This window comes from Myxine glutinosa, chromosome 12 (assembly GCF_964187855.1).
Source record: "Myxine glutinosa chromosome 12, kmMyxGlut1.1, whole genome shotgun sequence".
NCBI classification, from domain to species: Eukaryota; Metazoa; Chordata; class Myxini; order Myxiniformes; family Myxinidae; genus Myxine; species Myxine glutinosa.
In genome coordinates this window covers 35,722,864-35,743,423 of record NC_136272.1, presented here as the reverse complement: position 1 = coordinate 35,743,423, position 20,560 = coordinate 35,722,864, and the positions used below count along the sequence as shown (strand labels likewise).

At 50.2% G+C, this 20,560-nt stretch overlaps 1 protein-coding gene across 4 annotated transcripts in view; it reads right to left on the bottom strand.

Annotated features, from left to right (window-relative positions):
• HERC2 (HECT and RLD domain containing E3 ubiquitin protein ligase 2) overlaps positions 1-20,560 on the bottom strand; it is a 425,948-nt gene that overhangs the window by 333,460 nt on the left and 71,928 nt on the right. For all 4 annotated transcript variants that reach the window (XM_078766738.1, XM_078766740.1, XM_068132745.2 and 1 more), the window contains exons 11-12: positions 3,222-3,425; positions 792-943 (exon numbers count right to left, since the gene is read on the bottom strand). In XM_078766738.1, the coding sequence (XP_078622864.1) occupies positions 792-943; positions 3,222-3,425 (356 nt within the window). The remainder of the gene's footprint in view (positions 1-791; positions 944-3,221; positions 3,426-20,560) is intronic.

The following is a 20,560-nucleotide window of genomic DNA, read 5'->3' as shown; positions in this document are numbered from 1 at the left end:
AATTAATGACCATCCAGCTATCCGTCCAAGGCTGGTATTCATCAGCCCCGGACTTGACAATATTTATGTGTGGCTATTGTTAAAAATCAACCTCAACGCTGCATAATCTGGAAAAACCAAGAGCCTACTGGCAGGGAACAGCCATCCACCCACTCTACAAAGGAATGGGATGCCCTATCTTCTGCACATGATATCAATCCCACCACAGAAGATGTTAACAAAGGTCGACTCTCTCTCTCTCTATTGCTCCAGTATATCCCACCCATTATGTGGCTATCGTGTCCATCCTTTCAGACCTGATACACTGAATGCTGTCGTGAGGCAGTTGTGGTCAAGCAGGTTGCCGTCTCAATATGGAAGGTAAACCCAATTGAGGGCAACTTTTGGTCACTCCGTAAAACTCACAGAATAGCAAGTCTATCCTGAGGCAGGCAGGATAACATCAAGCCCCACGACAACTCAATCATATTACAGCAATATCAAGAATTTCTTACTGACTTTTCCTCTGCTCTCCACCCACACTTTCTACGTTTACCATATGTAGTGGTGAATTGCAGCAAATTTTAAAAGGAGTTGTCTCACGAAGTGTTAAAAACGTAGGACCTTCTGCTATTGCCTGCAACATGTTACCATTATTGCTGTGGAATGTTCAGGAAGGATGAGGGGAGAGAAAGTCAAGCCTAGTGTCTCGTGGATGTGGCTGTACATGTTTGTGATTTGGGTAGAAGCTCCTCCATGAGCCTTGGAGCCTGTAGAAAGAAGAAAGAAGAGAAAGAAGAATCCTTTCTTACCTTCTGTCTCCATGCCCCAAGCAGCCTCCTTCACCACAACCCCAAGAAAAGACATCACCTTGGTCGGTTAGTGCTAAGAAATGCCTGCATTGTGGATGAGAAGTCACCTTAACCACAACATGCTCAGCCAAAGCTTGAACTTGATGCAAAAGCTGTTGGGGAAAACAGAGATAAGGGTTGAAAAAGGTCATAAAAATGAGTTACATTGCCAAAGACACTTCAGGAACTTCAACACCTGAGTGTGTGAAAGCAGACATGTTGGTCAGCAAAAAAACCGTGGTATTGAGGAAGACAGTTTGTGTTATCTGATGTGGTTGTTAATAACTTGACTCTAGCTGAAAAACGAGAATGCTATTACTGATCCATTCACAGCAAGTCCTGATATTCTTGCAAAATTAGAATAGTGATGTGAATTCCCTTGGCTATGGCTAGGGTGGTTCAAGGATGACATGAAGTTCTTATTCTTGAAAATCTAAACAAAAGGAAGGTTGGTGAACATTTATTTCTCAAGGTATTGGTTTGTTACAACTACTTGTCCTACATGCTTAATGCCAACTGAGGGAAAATACTCAGCACACGTACTGCACTTTAACATGTTAATCATTGTTAATTTAATGACACCGAGAAGTGCTTTGAGTGGTCTAAAGAGATGAAAATAACAAGGTGGCAAGTCTGGACTATATGAAAAATGAGTTCCGACTTACCAACCCATATCCACTAGAATAGCGGTGGTCACAATTCATGTGTGAGCGCAAGCATCGTCGTGATGCAAAATCACACCTTGGGCCAGCACACTTGGCCATCGTCTATCTATTGAAGTTGTCTCACTTGTGCAACAGTTGACAAATTGATTTTGCCACGTTCAATAAATTCCACATATTAACATATAGGGTCCGAAAACCCTATCGTCTTAAACGTTCTGGATGATGGCTGAACCTCAAGCTTTTTTGGTGGTCGAGACCAAGAATGTCTCCTCTCCATGCTGGCTCACGTTGACTCAGGATGTAAATGGAGCCAGCATGGAATGGATCCATTCTTGGTCTCTTCCGTTTCGTCACCGCCTGGCGCACAGCAACTCGGAACGCCCCTCCCTTCTTCTCTCCTTCCCATTTATAATCACACCCCTCCCCTTCCACTTCCCACTCCCACCCTCCCCCCACCTCCGAGAGAATCTTCTCGAAGGTTCTTCCTTCTCCAAGAAGCTCACGTTATCTAGGTGATTCTAAATACCAAAATAAACGGAACATTATCAGACGAGACAATTACGAAGGCAAACCTAAAGTCGAAGGCATACCTAAAATTATAACCTACTCCACTCTTTAAAAAATTTAGACCACATATGAAACTCACCTCCACAAACATCACAAAAGCATAATCAGAGTAAACCCTTATTATTCATGGGTTTGCCATACGCAGTTTTGGTTAACCACATAGGGTTTTCTGTAGACCATTATATTTACTACAGGGCCCAATTTTAGTTATCCACATCCCCAGCGAGAGTACCACCCACACTACCAGCCACAGTGGTGTCGCATGCACTCCATGGACAGTGGTGCTGCTGCCTGCATATCTGCCTTGAGGATGTGGGTGGCTAACTGAGACATGCAGCGCATACCGGTCTCCCTACTCGTGAATACCCCACGACGTGCATTATATTTATGGTTACCATTACCCTTCGTGAGTTCTATCCATAACCCCCAAGAGGAAAACTGTTGCTGGTGGTGTGTCACTTGTTACTCGTTATAGCAAAATATCAAAAATATAAAAACATGTAGAAAGCATTACATTAAAAATGAAAATCCACGAGTTGCCTCTTGTGTGCACCCTAAAAGAAAATGGGCTTGGCTCGCAATGTTTTATTTTACACCGCGTGCGAGGGCAACTCCCGTAAACAGCTCCAGTACATGACGCGTGTGTTTATGAGCGGGAGTATTGAACCCGGAACATAACCCCTTTTTCCCCTTATATTATTATAAGGCCCCCCATATTAGCCCTTATTAGCCCTTATTTCCCCCCTTATTAGCTCTTCGTTATATTATCCGTGGTTTTGCCACTTAAAAGGGTTTTCCAGGAACGTAACCCTCGTGGATAACGTGGGTTTGCTGTATTATAACTAAACCTTAGGTGTACCAGTGTCATCACCTTTCTGAACCCATATACCACACAACAGACGCAACAATAATGTGTAATATCCACAGAAGTGAGCAAACGGAGGAAGAATAATACCAGAAGCAGAAATAGCAATGCATCACAAAGACTTTAGGGTGAAGAAAGTTCTCAGAGATTTACGCTGAATAATGGCAGCATGATTTGGTTTATTTCCAGTTTACGCTGAATTCCACGTGTCTGAGATAGCGATCAGTTAAAAAAACAAAATAACAAACCAATGGGTACAGTGACCAAAGTTACATCATATGAAAGATACCATACCTGTGCATCATCGTGATAGGCCTGGGTGAACACACCACCATCCTTTGTAAGAACCACAAATGTCTTCTCACCACAAGCTATCTGGACTACTCCAAGGTCAGCCAGGGCTCTGCACAGCAATGGGGCTCCACGGGCTCCAGCCCCTTCACCCTCCATGCTGAGGAGGCCCCAACCTAAAACTGCCTGGGAGCACTTTCCCTGCACCTGCACAAAAGTCAGTCACTAATATAATGACCAGCACCAGATTCTCATGTGATCATCGTCAATGAAAAGCAAAATCAATCTACGAAAATGGATGAGGTGTGTGTACACGTGTTACTCCTGGTAAGCTGGTACTCATTTTGCCGACCTCGGAACGATGACAAGCAGAGTCAACCCACCTGGTGTTAATCAACGGCATGACAGGGGCTCAAACTCAAGACCCTGAGATCTTAAACCAACCACCTCAACTGTTAAGCCAACACCAGGCTTGCATTGTAACGAAGCATATATTAATTAATACTGATAATAGTGGTAGCATTATTTGGATAATAACAATAACGAACATATAATCCTCCTCGACCTGGCGCAAGCACATCGGGGCTTGGTGAAGGGCAAGCTAATTCTCAAGCACTATAGCAAGCAGTTATGACTACAAGGTAGTGAAGACCAATTGAAATTTGCACCAATGGACCGACAGCCCCCCTAGTCTTTCTTTAAAGTAAAATAACATATTTTCAAATCAAAAGGAAAGACCTCTTACCCAATATTTTGATGAGGGTCATGCTTTGAGAGGAGAAAAAGGGAGTGTTGTGACGGGATTTCAAGAGCTTTTAGGAGATCATCCTGCCTGCTTGCCTTCGCTCTGTGCCTGTTGATCTCATAGGCCTGTCCATCATCCTGCTCATCATCCTGCCCATCACCTCCAGAGATAAGTCACCCAGCTTTGTCCTTTTCCCCATCTGTGATTGTATCACAGATGCCCTTTGTCCTCCCCTTCCCTCCCCCTCCCACCCCTCACCCTCCCACCCTTCCCCCTCCCATCCCTCACCCTCCCCATCCCCCCTCTTCTCCACCTCTCCCCCTCCCCCTCTTCTCCCCCCCGTTCCCCTCCCCCCCCTCTTATCCCCTCCCCCCCATTCCCCTCCCCTCCCCTCCCCCCTCCCATCCCTCACCCTCCCCCCTCCCCCCTCCCATCCCTCACCCTGCCCCCCTCCCCCCTCCCATCCCTCACCCTGCCCCCCTCCCCCTCCTCCCTCCCCCACCCTCCCCCCTCCCATCCCCCTCCCGCTCCCATCCCTCCCCCTCCCCATCCCCCCTCTTTTCCCCTCTCCCCCTCCACTCCACCTCTCCCCCTCCCCCCCCTCTTCTCCCCTCCCCCACGTTCCCCTCCCCTCCCCTCCCCCGCCCGGCAATGCCGGGTACTTCTGCGAGTATATATATACACAAAGAATTAAGTTAAGCACCCCCCCCCCGTTTTTTTACAACCTCGCACATTACAAGTTTGTTGTCGTCAAAACAGTGTAATATACCCATGATATTGCTATATTTTCTGGAGAAGTGATATTATGGTCACATAAAAACATAACAATCATGCCGTTTTCAATATTTTATTCTGAATAATTTAAGGTGAAACTTTTTGGGAATTTTAGGCATATTTTCACCTCAATTTAAGTATGGAGCTATAGGTCCATCACGGACAGTGTGGATGACGTTTATGTTTTCTAACGTACAGTCATTGTTCTGAGAAGACCTCTAGCGATCTTTGCGTCAATAACGTGTGTAGGACCCACGTGATCGGATCACTGACTCAACCAATCACTTTTTTTCACTTTGATCACTCAATTTCATCAATGGATAATTGCTAATGTCATACCAATCATTATTTGATCTCACATACCTTAGAATATATGCCAATGTATACATATACACAAAGAATATATATTAGGGGGTGCTTACCTTAATTCGTTGTGTAGGGGTGCTTAACTTAATTCTTTGTGTATATATACATACATATATATATATATATACATACATACATATTGTTGCGAATATGGAATTTGGCCTCCATATCCGCTTGTAAATATTCCCCTATTTTCTCCAATACTCCCCAACTTTCCCCAATCCCCCATTCCCTAGTCCCATTGCATGTAAATAACAATCAGTAGAGCCGACCTTCCCCTTATTCCCCCATTAAATGTCGTGCCCAGGTCCACCGCACCACACGTAGACAACTTTCGGACATCTTCCTAGTTATTCTTATTCTATGTCAGTTAAGGCCTCGTCTCCATTAATTATGACTCTTCGTTGCACCAGAATGTGATTATATGGCATCAGTAGTGAGTTTAGGACCTTTCCCATACCTCCTTCCATCTTCTTCCCCAACAATTACAACAACAACAGAGGAGATGGCGGCGGAGCGGGGGAGGATGCGTCCTCACACCGGCTCGATTAGCGCCATTGACCACGCGCTCCACGGGGTTACCACGAAGGGGCTCCTTGTCAGCTCCTCGTCAAGGGCGGAGCCTGGTAAACCCCCCGCACGCACCCAATGAGAAGCAACGTGCCGATTCCACGAGGCGGAGCTAACGAGCCGAGGGCGTGTCACTCCCCGCCGGATATACGCGGCCACGCGCCGGATGTGACGAGAGATGCGCCCCTAGCTGGAGAAAGAACGTTGCCTACGACCGCTGAGAGGAAGAGAACCCGCCTGTGAAAGAACGTTACCACCTCGAGCGCTGTGCAACCTTCCGCATCTTTGGACCGGACCGGACCGTACTGTACCCTGCCCCGAGCCCAGGAGGACCTGGAGCCATCGATCCTGCCTTTCCTAGCCATCAAACCCCCGTGTGAGTCAGCCGTTGTCCCGTGTGTCTGTCGTCTGTCCGGGGTTAATATAAGAGTGTGTCTAAGTGCCTGTCTTCCTGTAATATACCTCTAGCCCCTGTAATCTAACCTTTTCCGTACGAATATACTTGAGAATCGAAACATTGGTGTCGTATTGTGTTATTGTAATCCAGCCGGGTGTCTTCTTTTTCTTATTGAGCCAGCATCGCGCGACTAGTCAACGTTCGGGCACAATCGGGTAACTTGTGCAGACGTGGTCATACCATAAAACCGCTCGGTAAATAACATCCAAGCCACGTCAGTAACAATTGGTGTCGAGGAGTGAGATTCGGACCCGGGACTAAATTAGTTAGGCCCAAATTTTGGGAGGGAAAATCGAGCCGGAGCGCGTACGGCGCTCGACCGAATCGATTCGGAGCGCGGTCCCGCGGTTACTGCGCTCGACGAAATTATAACGAAAAAAAAAAAAAAAATTTGGATTTGTTTTACGAAACTCGAATTTTGCAAGTCGCGCTATGGCGGATCAAGACGGCTGGGGTCCGGTAGGGGAGAGTGAAACAGGGTCGGTCCAGGACCAAATTGAGGGACATGAGGGACATGAGGAGAGCGAAACAGCGGGGGTAGCAGACGCGCGAAATGGCGCCTCGCACATAGCTACGGCGGCCGCACCCGCTGCACAAGTGGGAGGGATGGCCCAGATGCAGGTCCTCATGGAGCAATTTATGGCGCAAATGCAGGCGTCCCTCAAACTGCAGAGTAACCAATTGGGGAACCGGATGGATGCTCAGGGTGAGCGATTGGAGGGCCAAATGGGGGTAATGGGAAACCAAATGGGGGTAATGAGGGACGAAGCGAGGGGTACCAGTGAGGGGTTAGACAAGAAATTTGGGAAGTTAGACAATAATTTTGAGGGGTTAGACAACGGGATAAAAGAAGTGAAAAATGGGTTAATGGGGGTAGAAAATAGAATGGCTGCCCAGGAGAATCAGATAGAGGGAGTGAAAAATGGGTTAGAGGGGTTAGAAAACAGTATGGAAGGCAAATTGAGGGACATGAGGGACCAAGCGGAAAGGGAAGTTAAACAAATGGAGCAGCAGATAGAGGGGTCAGAATGGGGGTAGAAACCAAACTGGATGCTCACAGGGAGGAAATGGAGCAGATGAGGGTGGCATCTGGGCAGGAGATGCAAGTGATGGGAGAGGAGATCAGAAGAGGAGTGAGTGAGGAGGTCGGAGGAGTGCGCGAGGAGGTGAGGCACTGTGAGGAGCACATGGAAAAGGAGGTGAGAAAGGGGACTGTAAAGTTACAAGGGGGCATAGAGGTCCTGACGCAGGAGGTGGAACAGCTGACGGAGGGACAAAAAGGACTAACGGAGCAGGTTCAAAGGAACACTGCGGTATTAGGAGGGTTAAAAGTGACACAGAAAGAACTAAAAGACGACTTAATAGCGACAAAGAGGGAATGTCAGATGGTACGTGAGGGACTGACAACGAGGTTGGACGAGGTGATAGAGGTAATGGAGACGAAGGACCGGCAGGTGAGGACGCACCTGGAAACGGTCAAGGTAGCCTTAGAGGATGAGCTTGAGGAGACGTACCGGGGAATAAAAGAGGTGAAGCACAAATTAGAAGAAGTGGAAGAAGGGATGAGCGAAATTAAGAAGCGACGGAGAGGGGATAAGAAAGAGATAAAAGAGGAGATAAAAGAATTGGTCCAAAGTCTGTGTTTGGATCGTGATGATGTGCTCATTAACCGGATGAGGGATTCGCAGGTGATGGAGGAGAAGCGAAGAGGAAGAGGACCCGGTGTAAGTGGTGACCAATATGGTCGTGCGTATGATGCGCCAGGGGATTTAAGAAGCTTGGGGGTCGAGATAGACCCGGGTGTTCGTGAGAGGCCGTCGGTGAAGTGTGCGACAGGTCTGGTGTGCGAAAAAGGAGGTGTGCGAGAAAGTCCGACTCTGGGGTGTGTGAGGAAAAAGTGCGTGCCAAGGAGTGAGGGTGCTGGCGAGAGTGAGTCGGTCGTAGCGCGGGTGCGAGGAAGCACATGGGAGCGCGGTGTGGTGAGTGTTACAGAGGGTGTGACGGGAGAGTGTGCGCAGGAGTGTGCGCGAGAAAGGTGTGTGACGGACAGGTGCATGAGGAAAGAGTGCGCTGTCAGAAGTAAGGAAGAGTGTCCACCTGTGGTGAGTGTTACAGAGGGTGTGACGGGAGAGTGTGCACAGGAGTGTGCGCGAGAAAGGTGTGTGACGGACAGGTGCATGAGGAAAGAGTGCGCTGTCAGAAGTAAGGAAGAGTGTCCACCTGTGGTGAGTGTTACAGAGGGTGTAACGGGAGAGTGTGCGCGAGAAAGGTGTGTAACGGACAGGTGCATGGGGAGAGAGTGCGCTGTCAAAGGCAAGGAAGAATGCATGCCTGTGGTGAGTGTTACAGAGGGTGTGACGGGAGAGTGTGCGCGAGGAAGGTGTGTAACGGACAGGTGCATGGGGAAAGAGTGCGCTGTCAAGAGTAAGGGTGAGTGCGCTGTCAGGAATGGAGGTGGAAGTAGTGAGAGTGACATGGAGCGTGAGTTAGTTGTGACAGGTGAGCGAGGATGTACACCTGGGATGGAAGGATGCACACCTGGAATGGTAGAGCGTGAGTGGGAATGCACGCTGGAGTTGGTGGTGAGGCACGTGGTTGGGTGTGCGAATGAGGGCACACCTGTGATTGTCACAGAGGAGGTGACCGAGGAGGGGGCGCGAAGCGGTGTATTGGTGAGGTGTGCGACCAACGAATGTGTGCCAAAGTGTTCGGTGGTCAGGTGTGTGACCAAGGCTGTGAGTGGAATGAGAGTACCGAGGTGTGTAAGGAAAGGTACGAGGAGCATGGGCACGGCTGGATGTGTGAGCAAGGAACGGGCTGCGGGGTGTAAGAATCCAGGTGAAGCATCGACGTTAGACGGGATAGAGTTTAGAACGACTTATAGCCGAATCGGGCCCTCGGTGCGTGCTGGGCCTCGCTTTGAACGGCCGCGTCCAGGCTCCACTAGGCGGAGCTGGCAGCCCGATAGGAAGGGTCGTTATGGCGACCACGTTTTGTTGAGACGTGCCGGCAGGTCGAGATCGGGACATTGGATGGCTCCACGCCGAGGTGATGCGTGGGATCTCGGCCCGGGTAAGCCCCCGTCCCTGCACCGAGTGCCGGACGCATCCAGCCGCTGGCACAAAACAACCAGCATCCATTGCTTGGCTTTACGAAGCCGGGCTTTGGACGGGAATTGGCGCACCGAGAGGTATTAGTGAGTAGACGGGTGATGAGGTTAGTGTTTTGGACCCAAAATTAGAGAAAAACAAAATTTGATGATTGGCAAGGGATTGGCAGTAGTGATTGGCAGATGATGGGTAGTGATTGGCAAATTTTTAATTTGTTGAAATTTGACGTGCCAAATTGGTAGCGAGAGACCCCCAATGTGGTGGGATGGCAAATCCATCATCCCTCGCGGGGGGAGGCAAAGGAGCAATAGCTTATGGGGTGTATGGCAGTGAAAACTAGCCCGGGTGGGTTAGGATATTGTGTGTAGGGATCTAGAGAAGATGACCTTAGGTAACGTTAAGGTTAGTTAGTGACTGATACCTGTAGTGGGGACGCAGGTAGATTAGTGTGGATTATAATGACGAGGGAGCGCAATAGTTAAAGGGACGACTGGGAAGCGCAAGTTTCAGAAGGGAGTAGTTAGCTGAGATGATGCTGTGTGTGTGAGGATTGAACAAGTGTGATTGCACAGGTGTGCAACTGGACAGGTGTGTGGAGCAGTGTATGAGTAGTGAGTGTTGTGGATCAGCGCGAATGCGCTTGGGGAGAGAAGGGTGCAGGTGGCACCAGGTGTGAGAGCACAGGTGTGCAGGTACAGGTGTGTGGAGAGAGTTGGAGTGAGTGGTACGGAGTGGTGTGCATGGTGCGAAGGTGTGGATGGGGGAAGAGTGGACCCCTTTCACGAGTACCCGGGGCGGGTAGTGTAAGTGTTAGGTAGAGGGTGCAGGTAAATTGTGGTTGGATATTGGCATTTGTGGTGCGGTTGCAGAATGGTGTTGTGAATGGGTGCATTAGTGTTGTGGAAATGGCTGGGCGTGTAGCCTGTTAGTGTGTGTAGTTGGTTGGGCACTCCACCACTGTGAGGATGTCGGCCAGGTGAGGCCGCAGGTGGGCTCTGGGAGCCGGTAGTTGTGAGTGGGTGCCTGAGGATCCCGGGTGTGGATCGGGCAGCCCAGTGCCAGAGAGGGCACGGAGTGGGGAGAGCGCCAGAGGGCCTTCCCCAGGTAGATAGGTTAGGGTAAGGAGCAGGTAAGCTCGGAGGCAACTGCAGTGGTGGAGGGGTGCAGGTGGGTAGACCCACTGGGAGAGGTACACGCCACAGCCCAGAAATTGTACGAGGGCACCGGGAGATGAATCGGGGGAGTGAGACCCCAAATTGAAGAGCACCACAGTTTGGCCAATGGGAATTGGTTTTTAGAACCCATAGTGTAAGAGGGCCAATGGTTTGGCCGGAGGAAGACCCCGGGTAGTGTAAAGTTGTTAAAGTCATTTAGGAAATAGTTAGGATTGAAGAACCTGTCGCACCATACGCAGCCACTTACCTGTGGTGATGATGATGACTCCACACCTGTGTTTTCTTTGTTTGTGTTGCAGAAATGAGAATTGCTGTTGGATTTGTGAGACGCATCACGACGTGGATGAGACATTGGGGTGATTCCATCTCTCCCTCCCTAGGAGGGACTGATGATGAATTGGTGATGGCAAATTATGATGTTGAGTTGGAGATGGCAAATTTTGATGAGAGTTGAAAATGGCAAATTTGATTGGTTAGGAGGGAGAGAAGACGAATTTGGTTTATGGGAGGAACGGGGAAGACAGTAGGGATGTTTGTTGATGTGTAAAGTAGATGTTTATGGGTAGTGTTGTGTTTTGTGGATACAGTAAGGGGTAAGGGAGGGGCCATGTAGGTTACCTGGTGGGGGGGGGGGCGTACGATAGGAACGTACCTGTCTCACCTGGTTCCCATGTGCCCCCAGTGTGCATCACCTTACATTGCGTGCACTTTTGCGCCCTTACCACCTTACTCACTTGTTTCTTCTTTTGTCTCCCACCTCCGAGGATCTGGCTTTGGGGTAGAGAGAGAGGAGAGAGAGGTGCTGGCTGCGCAGTTGTGGGCCTGCACTTTCGCTGTTTGCTGCCGGGATCGATACACCATATGGACCGCAATGTTTGTGGCCACCCACAATGGACCGCAGTTCGTTTGCGGCCAAGCACCACCCGGGGATGGACCTATGGATCAACGTGGCACCTATGCCATACAGGTGAACCACTAATAGTTAACACCACCAAGTGCACCACAAGAAGAGCAAGAGACACCTGCAGGGTTAGGGGTTGTCGAATTTATTTTTATTCCAATGAACAATGGTGACTGCACCGATTGGTGGTGGGGTGGTGCTGTTGATGCTCGGGAAGGGTGCTCTGCACGTTATTAAAGGCCGTCGGCCACAGAGCACTCGTGGGTTGGTGTATCGATGTTGGCAAGCGCGCTCTCTCTATGCATAACATCTGCATGTGTTCCTCCAAAAACAGGTCCTGGATCGTAGTGTAGATATCAGCGTAATCTTGTAAATAATGCTCCCTACCGGCTGTATGTTTAGTTTGAGAATTCTTTCCGGATTCGGTTATCCTGTGGGTGTGTTTCTGTGAGGAGAAGGGTGCAACGTCGCAGGGGGACATATTTACTCATTTGTGAATATCTGTAAAACTGTCGCACTCAGGGTAGAGTTAATAGTAGAGGGAACTACATTGCGTGCCACACTAAAGTAGGTAAAAATTTATCGGGTCGGGACGCCCCGAGGGTAGAGAAGGGTGCAATGTTGCGAATATGGAATTTGGCCTCCATATCCGCTTGTAAATATTCCCCTATTTTCTCCAATACTCCCCAACTTTCCCCAATCCCCCATTCCCTAGTCCCATTGCATGTAAATAACAATCAGTAGAGCCGACCTTCCCCTTATTCCCCCATTAAATGTCGTGCCCAGGTCCACCGCACCACACGTAGACAACTTTCGGACATCTTCCTAGTTATTCTTATTCTATGTCAGTTAAGGCCTCGTCTCCATTAATTATGACTCTTCGTTGCACCAGAATGTGATTATATGGCATCAGTAGTGAGTTTAGGACCTTTCCCATACCTCCTTCCATCTTCTTCCCCAACAATTACAACAACAACAGAGGAGATGGCGGCGGAGCGGGGGAGGATGCGTCCTCACACCGGCTCGATTAGCGCCATTGACCACGCGCTCCACGGGGTTACCACGAAGGGGCTCCTTGTCAGCTCCTCGTCAAGGGCGGAGCCTGGTAAACCCCCCGCACGCACCCAATGAGAAGCAACGTGCCGATTCCACGAGGCGGAGCTAACGAGCCGAGGGCGTGTCACTCCCCGCCGGATATACGCGGCCACGCGCCGGATGTGACGAGAGATGCGCCCCTAGCTGGAGAAAGAACGTTGCCTACGACCGCTGAGAGGAAGAGAACCCGCCTGTGAAAGAACGTTACCACCTCGAGCGCTGTGCAACCTTCCGCATCTTTTGGACCGGACCGGACCGTACTGTACCCTGCCCCGAGCCCAGGAGGACCTGGAGCCATCGATCCTGCCTTTCCTAGCCATCAAACCCCCGTGTGAGTCAGCCGTTGTCCCGTGTGTCTGTCGTCTGTCCGGGGTTAATATAAGAGTGTGTCTAAGTGCCTGTCTTCCTGTAATATACCTCTAGCCCCTGTAATCTAACCTTTTCCGTACGAATATACTTGAGAATCGAAACATTGGTGTCGTATTGTGTTATTGTAATCCAGCCGGGTGTCTTCTTTTTCTTATTGAGCCAGCATCGCGCGACTAGTCAACGTTCGGGCACAATCGGGTAACTTGTGCAGACGTGGTCATACCATAAAACCGCTCGGTAAATAACATCCAAGCCACGTCTGTAACAATATATATATATACATACATACATACATACATATATATATACATACTGTTACAGGTCGCGGACAGATGTTATAGACCGAGCGGTGGTGTAAGACCGCGACCTAACAAAACTCACCCGATTCACCCAGAACTTTGGCCGTATCGCACCGTAGCTGCTCAATGAGGGAAAAGACAAAAACGACGCAATGCAAGAGGAAAAGGAATTAAAACGAGAAGACGTACAGACGAGTAATGGGGTTTATTATTTACACACACAAGCAAAAAGGAGCAATTAAGTTTATTTACAACACATAAGATGCAGGTGACACAGTGCAAATACTAGCTTATCTACAGGCTTAACTTATCCCAGGACAGAACAAACAAAAGACACTGACTCACGCGGGGAATTGCAGGAATCGCAGGATGTGGAGGGCTGGAGGGAGAGGGAGGTCCAAAGGGGGGTCATGCAGCACGATCGGCGCGTTTAGCAGCCGCCGTTCCTTTTCGGCCCTGCTCCAAACCGCCGCCCAGGCCCCAAGCGGCTGCCGGGTGTCGCTGCTGCTGCCGCCTCCACTTGCCTTGCCAGGCCTTGTCCCACTCGTCTAAACCCTCAACTCTTTCTTGGTCCCTCACTCTTTACCACCACTCTCTTGATGACCAACTCAGACCAACTCAGACCTCTCTCACCAAGACCAACCCTTTGTGACCAACCGACTCAGACCCTCTACTGGCAACCGACTCAGACCAACTCAGAGTGCATCTCTCACCAACTCCTCGTGACCACTTCCGTTTTTGCGCCTTTTATAGCGCCTCCAGCGATTACGCCCCCGGCGTTTTGGACACGCCCATCGGGGTGCTCACCTCGGCCCTGGTTGGTCGCGCGACCCTCGGGCTCCGCCCTGGATGACGACGGGCGGGCACGCCCCTCCTCCCCTCTGACGAGGTGGAGACACGCCTTTCTTCTCCGACTCAAAGCACATGGTCAATGGCGGTTATTGGAGGGGAGGTGATTGGGAATCGAGGGCTCAGCAGTGACGAGAGGGGATGTAATATGGAAATGGAGGTTTTGGGGATGGGAAGGAAAGGGAGATTTTTGGGGATGGGAAGGAAAGGGGATCTATTCTCTTTCACTGGTGCAATGGAGTATTTCAATTAATGGAAGACACAGCCTTACACTAATACACATAATAAGGATATAACTGTCAAAAAAGATATATCGTGTCCTGCATGTATGTTTTATGGACTAACTACGGAAACGCCCTTTGACCTTTATACAACCACAAACGGAGGGAGGAGGGGTGATATTTTACAACAACCTTTTACAACAACCTTTTACAACAACGTTTTACAACAACAATAAAATAAAAAAACATTCTCATATCCACAACACTGCACCCTCCTCCCCTTAGGCACGTCCCGGGCCTATAACTTTTACCTTAGTGTGGCACGTAGGTGTAGTTCCCTCTACTTTTAACCTGACCCTGAGTGCGACAGTTTTAAAACATAATAAATGTGTCCCGCTGCTCCATTGCACCCTGCCTAACAGACTTACGCCCACAGTTAACCGAATTGCGGAATGGTCTTCAAACTACACACTGACGGTGGGAAGCATTATTTACAATTGACGCTATTTTTATTTACAAAACTAACCCAGGACCTGTAATTGTTCTTTCGGGGGGGGAGACAGTCTGCTCTGCATCAATGCACCATGAACGCACCCAAAAACGCACCAATACAAGCACCCAAGCACCAATCCGTGCAGTCACCATTGTTCAAGAGTGTTCAACAAAAATAAATTCAACAACCCCTAACCCTGCAGGTGGTCTCTTGCTCTTCGGCTCCCTCTGCTGGTGATTATTATTTGTCTTCCAGATGTTGTCATTTTCATTTTGCTTTGCTTACTGGCGGCCTATTTTCAATAAAGTGTGCCCAATGTGTCCTTTTTTATTTGCTTTATTTATGGCCCACAGGGCCGACTATGTGTGGTTCACCTGTGGGGCACCGGTGCCCTGTGGCCAAGGTCCGCCAGCAAGATTTCGGGCCCTCATGGCCGGTTCCAGCAGAGGGGCCATGCCCCAACCCATGGGGTCCATAAGTGGTGCTCGGCCACAGGCATGTGGTCCATAATGTGGTGCATCGATGCAGACAGCTGGTTCTGGGAATTTCGGGCGCACAATGGCCGACCCACGCACGCTCCCCTCGGCGCCCAACGGCGCACAGGTCATGTGGGAGACAAAAGGGGAAAGACAATTGAGCGAGGGGTAAGGTCACAAGGGTACACATCAATAAGGCAATGCAAGGCGAAATGCGTACGGAGGGCGAAGTGAGAAAGCTCGTCCCTACCGTACGTCACCCCCCTGTCACCTACACTACCCTTGCCCTTACCCCATATTTACAAAATCTACACATTACCAATCCGTCGCTACTGTCACGTCTCCCCATATTTCCTCTATACCAAATTCGTCACCACAATCCCTCTATTCAAAATTTGCCATCTCCCAATTCATCATCAATCCTCATAAGGAGGGAGAGATGGAATTACGCACAATGTCACACCCACGTCATGATGCGTCTCACAATCCAAACATTTGCATCATAAAAAATAATCAAAACATGGCATGGTGTGGAGTACCTGTCACCTCAGGTGAGTGGATGCAGATGGTGCGAGGAGATCCTTCATCCTAACTATTTTCTAAATGACTTTAACACACTTTACACTACCCGGGGTCTTTCCCTGCCAATCCATTGGCCAACTTACACTATGGGTTCTAATAACCAATTCCCATTGCCCAAACTGTGGTGCTTCTCAATTTGGGGTCTCACTCCCCCGATTCATCTCCCGGTGCCCTTGCACAATTTCTGGGCCGCGACGTGTAACTCTCCCAGCAGGTCTACCCACCTGCACACCCCCACCACTGCAGTTGCCTCCGAGCTTACCTGCTCCATGCCCTAACCTAACTACCTGGGGAAGGCCCTCTGGCGCTCTCCCCACTCGGTGCCCTCTCTGGCACTGGGCTACCCGGGTCCGTCCTCCGGATCCTCGGGCCCCACTGACACTAACGGCTCCCAGAGCCCACCTGCGGCCTCACCTGGCCGACATCCTCACAGTGGTGGAGTGCCCAAACCAACTACACACACTAACAGGCTACACGCCCAGCCATTTCCACAACACTAATGCACCCATCCAAAGACCATTCTTTCACCCGCACCACAGATGCCAATATCCAACCACAATTTACCTGTACCCTCTACCTAACACTTACACTACCCGCCCCGGGTATCCGTGATGGGGGTCCACTCTTCCCCCATTCACACCTTCGCACCATCCACTCCACTCCACAATTTCCACCATTCTCACTCCACGACCATCCATTCCAATCCTCCAGACCATTTATTCCATTCACCTGTCTTTCATTCATCTGTCGTTGCACACCTGTGCAATCCTACCTGGTGCCACCTGCACCCTCCTCCTCTTCCTGGACCATTTGGTCAACACAACACGCAATCACCACTACTCCCTCATACACTGCCCCACACACCTGTTCAGTTGCACACCTGTGCAATCACACCTGTTCCATTCTCACCTGTTCAATCCTCACACACACGGCATCATCTCAGCTAACTACTCCCCTCTGAAACTTGCGCTTCCCAGTCGCCCCTTTAAACTATTGCGCTCCCTCGTCATTATAATCCACACTAATCTACCTGCGTCCCCACTACAGGTATCAGTCACTAACTAAACTTAACGTTACCTAATGTCATCTTCGCTAGATCCCTACAATATAACCTAACCCACCCGGGCTAGTTTTCACTGCCATACACCCCATAAGCTATTGCGCATCTGCCCCCACTCTGTGAGGGATGGTGGATTTGCCATCCCACCACATCGGGGGTCTCTCTATCAATTTTGCTCGTCCATATTCCAACCAATTCTAAATTTTCCATTTACTGCCAATCTACCCACTATTACAAATTTCGTATCGAATCACTACCATTATCACTATCACCCGTCTACTTATTACATCCTCTCGGTGCGCCAATTTACGTCTACAGCCCGGCTTCGTACAGCCGAGCAATGAACGCGGATTCTTTTGTGCCGGCGGCTGGATGCGTCCCGCATTCGGGGCAGGGGCGGGGGCTTACCAGGGCCGAGATCCCACGCACCACCTCGGCGTGGAGCCATCCAATGTCCCGATCTCGACCTGCCGGCACGTCTCAACAAAACGTGGTCACCATAACGACCCTTCCTATCGGGCGGCCCGCTCCGCCTAGTGGAGCCCGGACGCGGCCGTTCCACGCGAGGCCCAGCGTGGATCGCGCACGGCGGTCCTTTCGAACCCGCCGTGGCTCGGATCCCCGCTGGTTCTCGCGGCACGCGAAGCTGCCCGACGCGCACCGAGGGCCTGATTCGGCTATAAGTCGTTCTAACCTCTAGCCTGGTTACCGTCGACGCTTCACCTGGATTCTTACAAGCATACGCTACCCCTTTCTTGCTCATACATGCAGCTGTTCCCATTCTCCTCGTACCTTTCCTTACACACCTCGGTACACTCATTCCGCTCGCCGACTTGGTCACACACCTGACCACCGAACACTTTGGCACACATTCGTTGGTCGCACACCTCACCAACACACCTCTTCGCGCCCCCTCCTCGGTCACTTCCTCTGTGACAATCACAGGTGTGCTCTCATTCGCACACCCAACCACGTGCCTCACTACCAACTCAAATGTGCCTTCCCACACACGCTCTACCATTCCAGGTGTGCATCCTTCCATTCCAGGTGTACATCCTCGCTCACCTGTCACAACCAACTCACGCTCTACCATTCCACTCTCACTACTCTCACCTCCATTCTTGACCGCGCACTCACCCTTACTCTCGACAGCACACTCTTTCCTCATGCACCCGTCCGTTACACACCTTTCTCGCGCACACCCTCCCGTTACATCCTCTGTAACACTCACCACAGGCGTACACTTCCTCGTTACATCCTCTGTAACACTCACCACAGGTGTACACTCTCTCGTTACTTCCTCCGTAACACTCACCACAGGTGTACACTCTCTCGTTACTTCCTCCGTAACACTCACCACACCGCGCTTCCATGTACCCCCTCGCACACGCGCTTCGACCAACTCACTCTTGACGGCACACTCACTCCTCGGCGTGCACTTTTTCCTCACACACCCCATGGTCGGACATTCTCGCACACCTCTTTTTTCGCACACCTGACCTGTCACACACTTCACCAACGGCCTTTCACGAACACCCGGATCCAAACCAATCCCCAAGCCGACTGAAGCTTTCCTCACATCATATACATTGCCACTCACCTCCGTACTTCGTCTTCGCACCTCCTTTGCCACCTGCAAACTTTTTATTTGGTTAGTGAGCATCACATCATGAGTTGAGCACCGACCTTGCACATATTCCATTACCTCCTCCTGGATTTCTCTCTTAGTTTCTGTCCGTCCCTTCTTAATTTCACTCACCTCTTCTTCCACTTCCTCTAGTTTTTGTTTAACCTCTTTTATTTCTCGGTGCGTCTCCTCAAGTTCGTCCTCTAGGGCTACCGTGGCCGTCTCTATGTGCATCCTCACCTGCCGATCCTTTGTCTCCATTATCTCTGTCACCTCGTCCACCCTCATTGTCAGTTCCTCCCGTACCATCTGACATTGCCTCTGTGTCGCTATTAATTCGTTTTTAATTTCTTTTTGTGTCGCCTTTAACCCTCCGAGTACTGCAGTGTTCCTTTGAACCTGCTCCACTAACTTAGTTTGTCCCTCTGTCAGCTGTTCCACCTCCTCCGTCAGATCTTCTATTCCCCCTTGTAACTTAGCCGTATTATTTCTCACCTCTTCCTCTATACGCTTTTCACCTCGCTTTACCTCCTCGCGTAGCCCCGAAACCTCCTCACCCACACCTCGTCGTATCTCCTCCTTCATCTCCCCCATCTCTTTTGTAGATGCCACCCTCATCTGTCCCAATTCATCCCTCTGAGCATCCAGTTTGGTTTCTACCCCGATTTTTACCTCCTCTATCTGCTCTCCCATTTGTTTAATTTCTCGGGCGGATTGCTCCCCTATCTCCCGCAATTTGCCTTCCATCCTGTTTTCTAGCCCCATTAACCCATTTTTCACCCCTTCTAACTGATTCTCCTGGGCAGCCATTCTATTTTCCACCCCCGTTAACCCAATCTTTACTTCTTTTATCCCGTTGTCTAACCCCTCAAAATTATTGTCTAACTTCCCAAATTTCTTGTCTAACTCCTCCCCAGTACCCCTCGCTTCGTCCCTCATTACCCCCATTTGGCCCCCCATTACGCCCAATTGCTCACTCTGAGCCCTTATTTGCTCACTCTGAGCATCCATAAGGGCCTTCATTTGGATCATAAAAAGGCCCCAATCCATCGGCGGCGCTGCTACGGTCACGGGCGTGGCTAAATTTGGCGCCACAATAACCATGTGCGCGAGGCCGCCATTTTGTGCACCCGATACACCCTCAACCACCTCATTGCTCTCCTCTTCCCTTTCTTCCCCGAAGTCCTGGGTTACTTCTAACCCCTCTATCTCTCCCACCGGCATCCCGTCGCCTTGAACAGCCATGGCGCGATTTCAAAATTCGGGTTTTACTTTATAAAACAAAATAAATTTCGGTACTTTATAATTTTGAGCGCGTGAAGCGCGCTCCGGATCGATCTCACTCCCCGACACCAATTGTTACAGGTCGCGGACAGATGTTATAAACCGAGCGGTGGTGTAAGACCGCGACCTAACAAAACTCACCCGATTCACCCAGAACTTTGGCCATATCGCACCGTAGCTGCTCAATGAGGGAAAAGACAAAAACGACGCAATGCAAGAGGAAAAGGAATTAAAACGAGAAGACGTACAGACGAGTAATGGGGTTTATTATTTACACACACAAGCAAAAAGGAGCAATTAAGTTTATTTACAACACATAAGACGCAGGTGACACAGTGCAAATACTAGCTTATCTACAGGCTTAACTTATCCCAGGACAGAACAAACAAAAGACACTGACTCACGCGGGGAATTGCAGGAATCGCAGGATGTGGAGGGCTGGAGGGAGAGGGAGGTCCAAAGGGGGGTCATGCAGCACGATCGGCGCGTTTAGCAGCCGCCGTTCCTTTTCGGCCCTGCTCCAAACCGCCGCCCAGGCCCCAAGCGGCTGCCGGGTGTCGCTGCTGCTGCCGCCTCCACTTGCCTTGCCAGGCCTTGTCCCACTCGTCTAAACCCTCAACTCTTTCTTGGTCCCTCACTCTTTACCACCACTCTCTTGACGACCAACTCAGACCAACTCAGACCTCTCTCACCAAGACCAACCCTTTGTGACCAACCGACTCAGACCCTCTACTGGCAACCGACTCAGACCAACTCAGAGTGCATCTCTCACCAACTCCTCGTGACCACTTCCTTTTTTGCGCCTTTTATAGCGCCTCCAGCGATTACGCCCCCGGCGTTTTGGACACGCCCATCGGGGTGCTCACCTCGGCCCTGGTTGGTCGCGCGA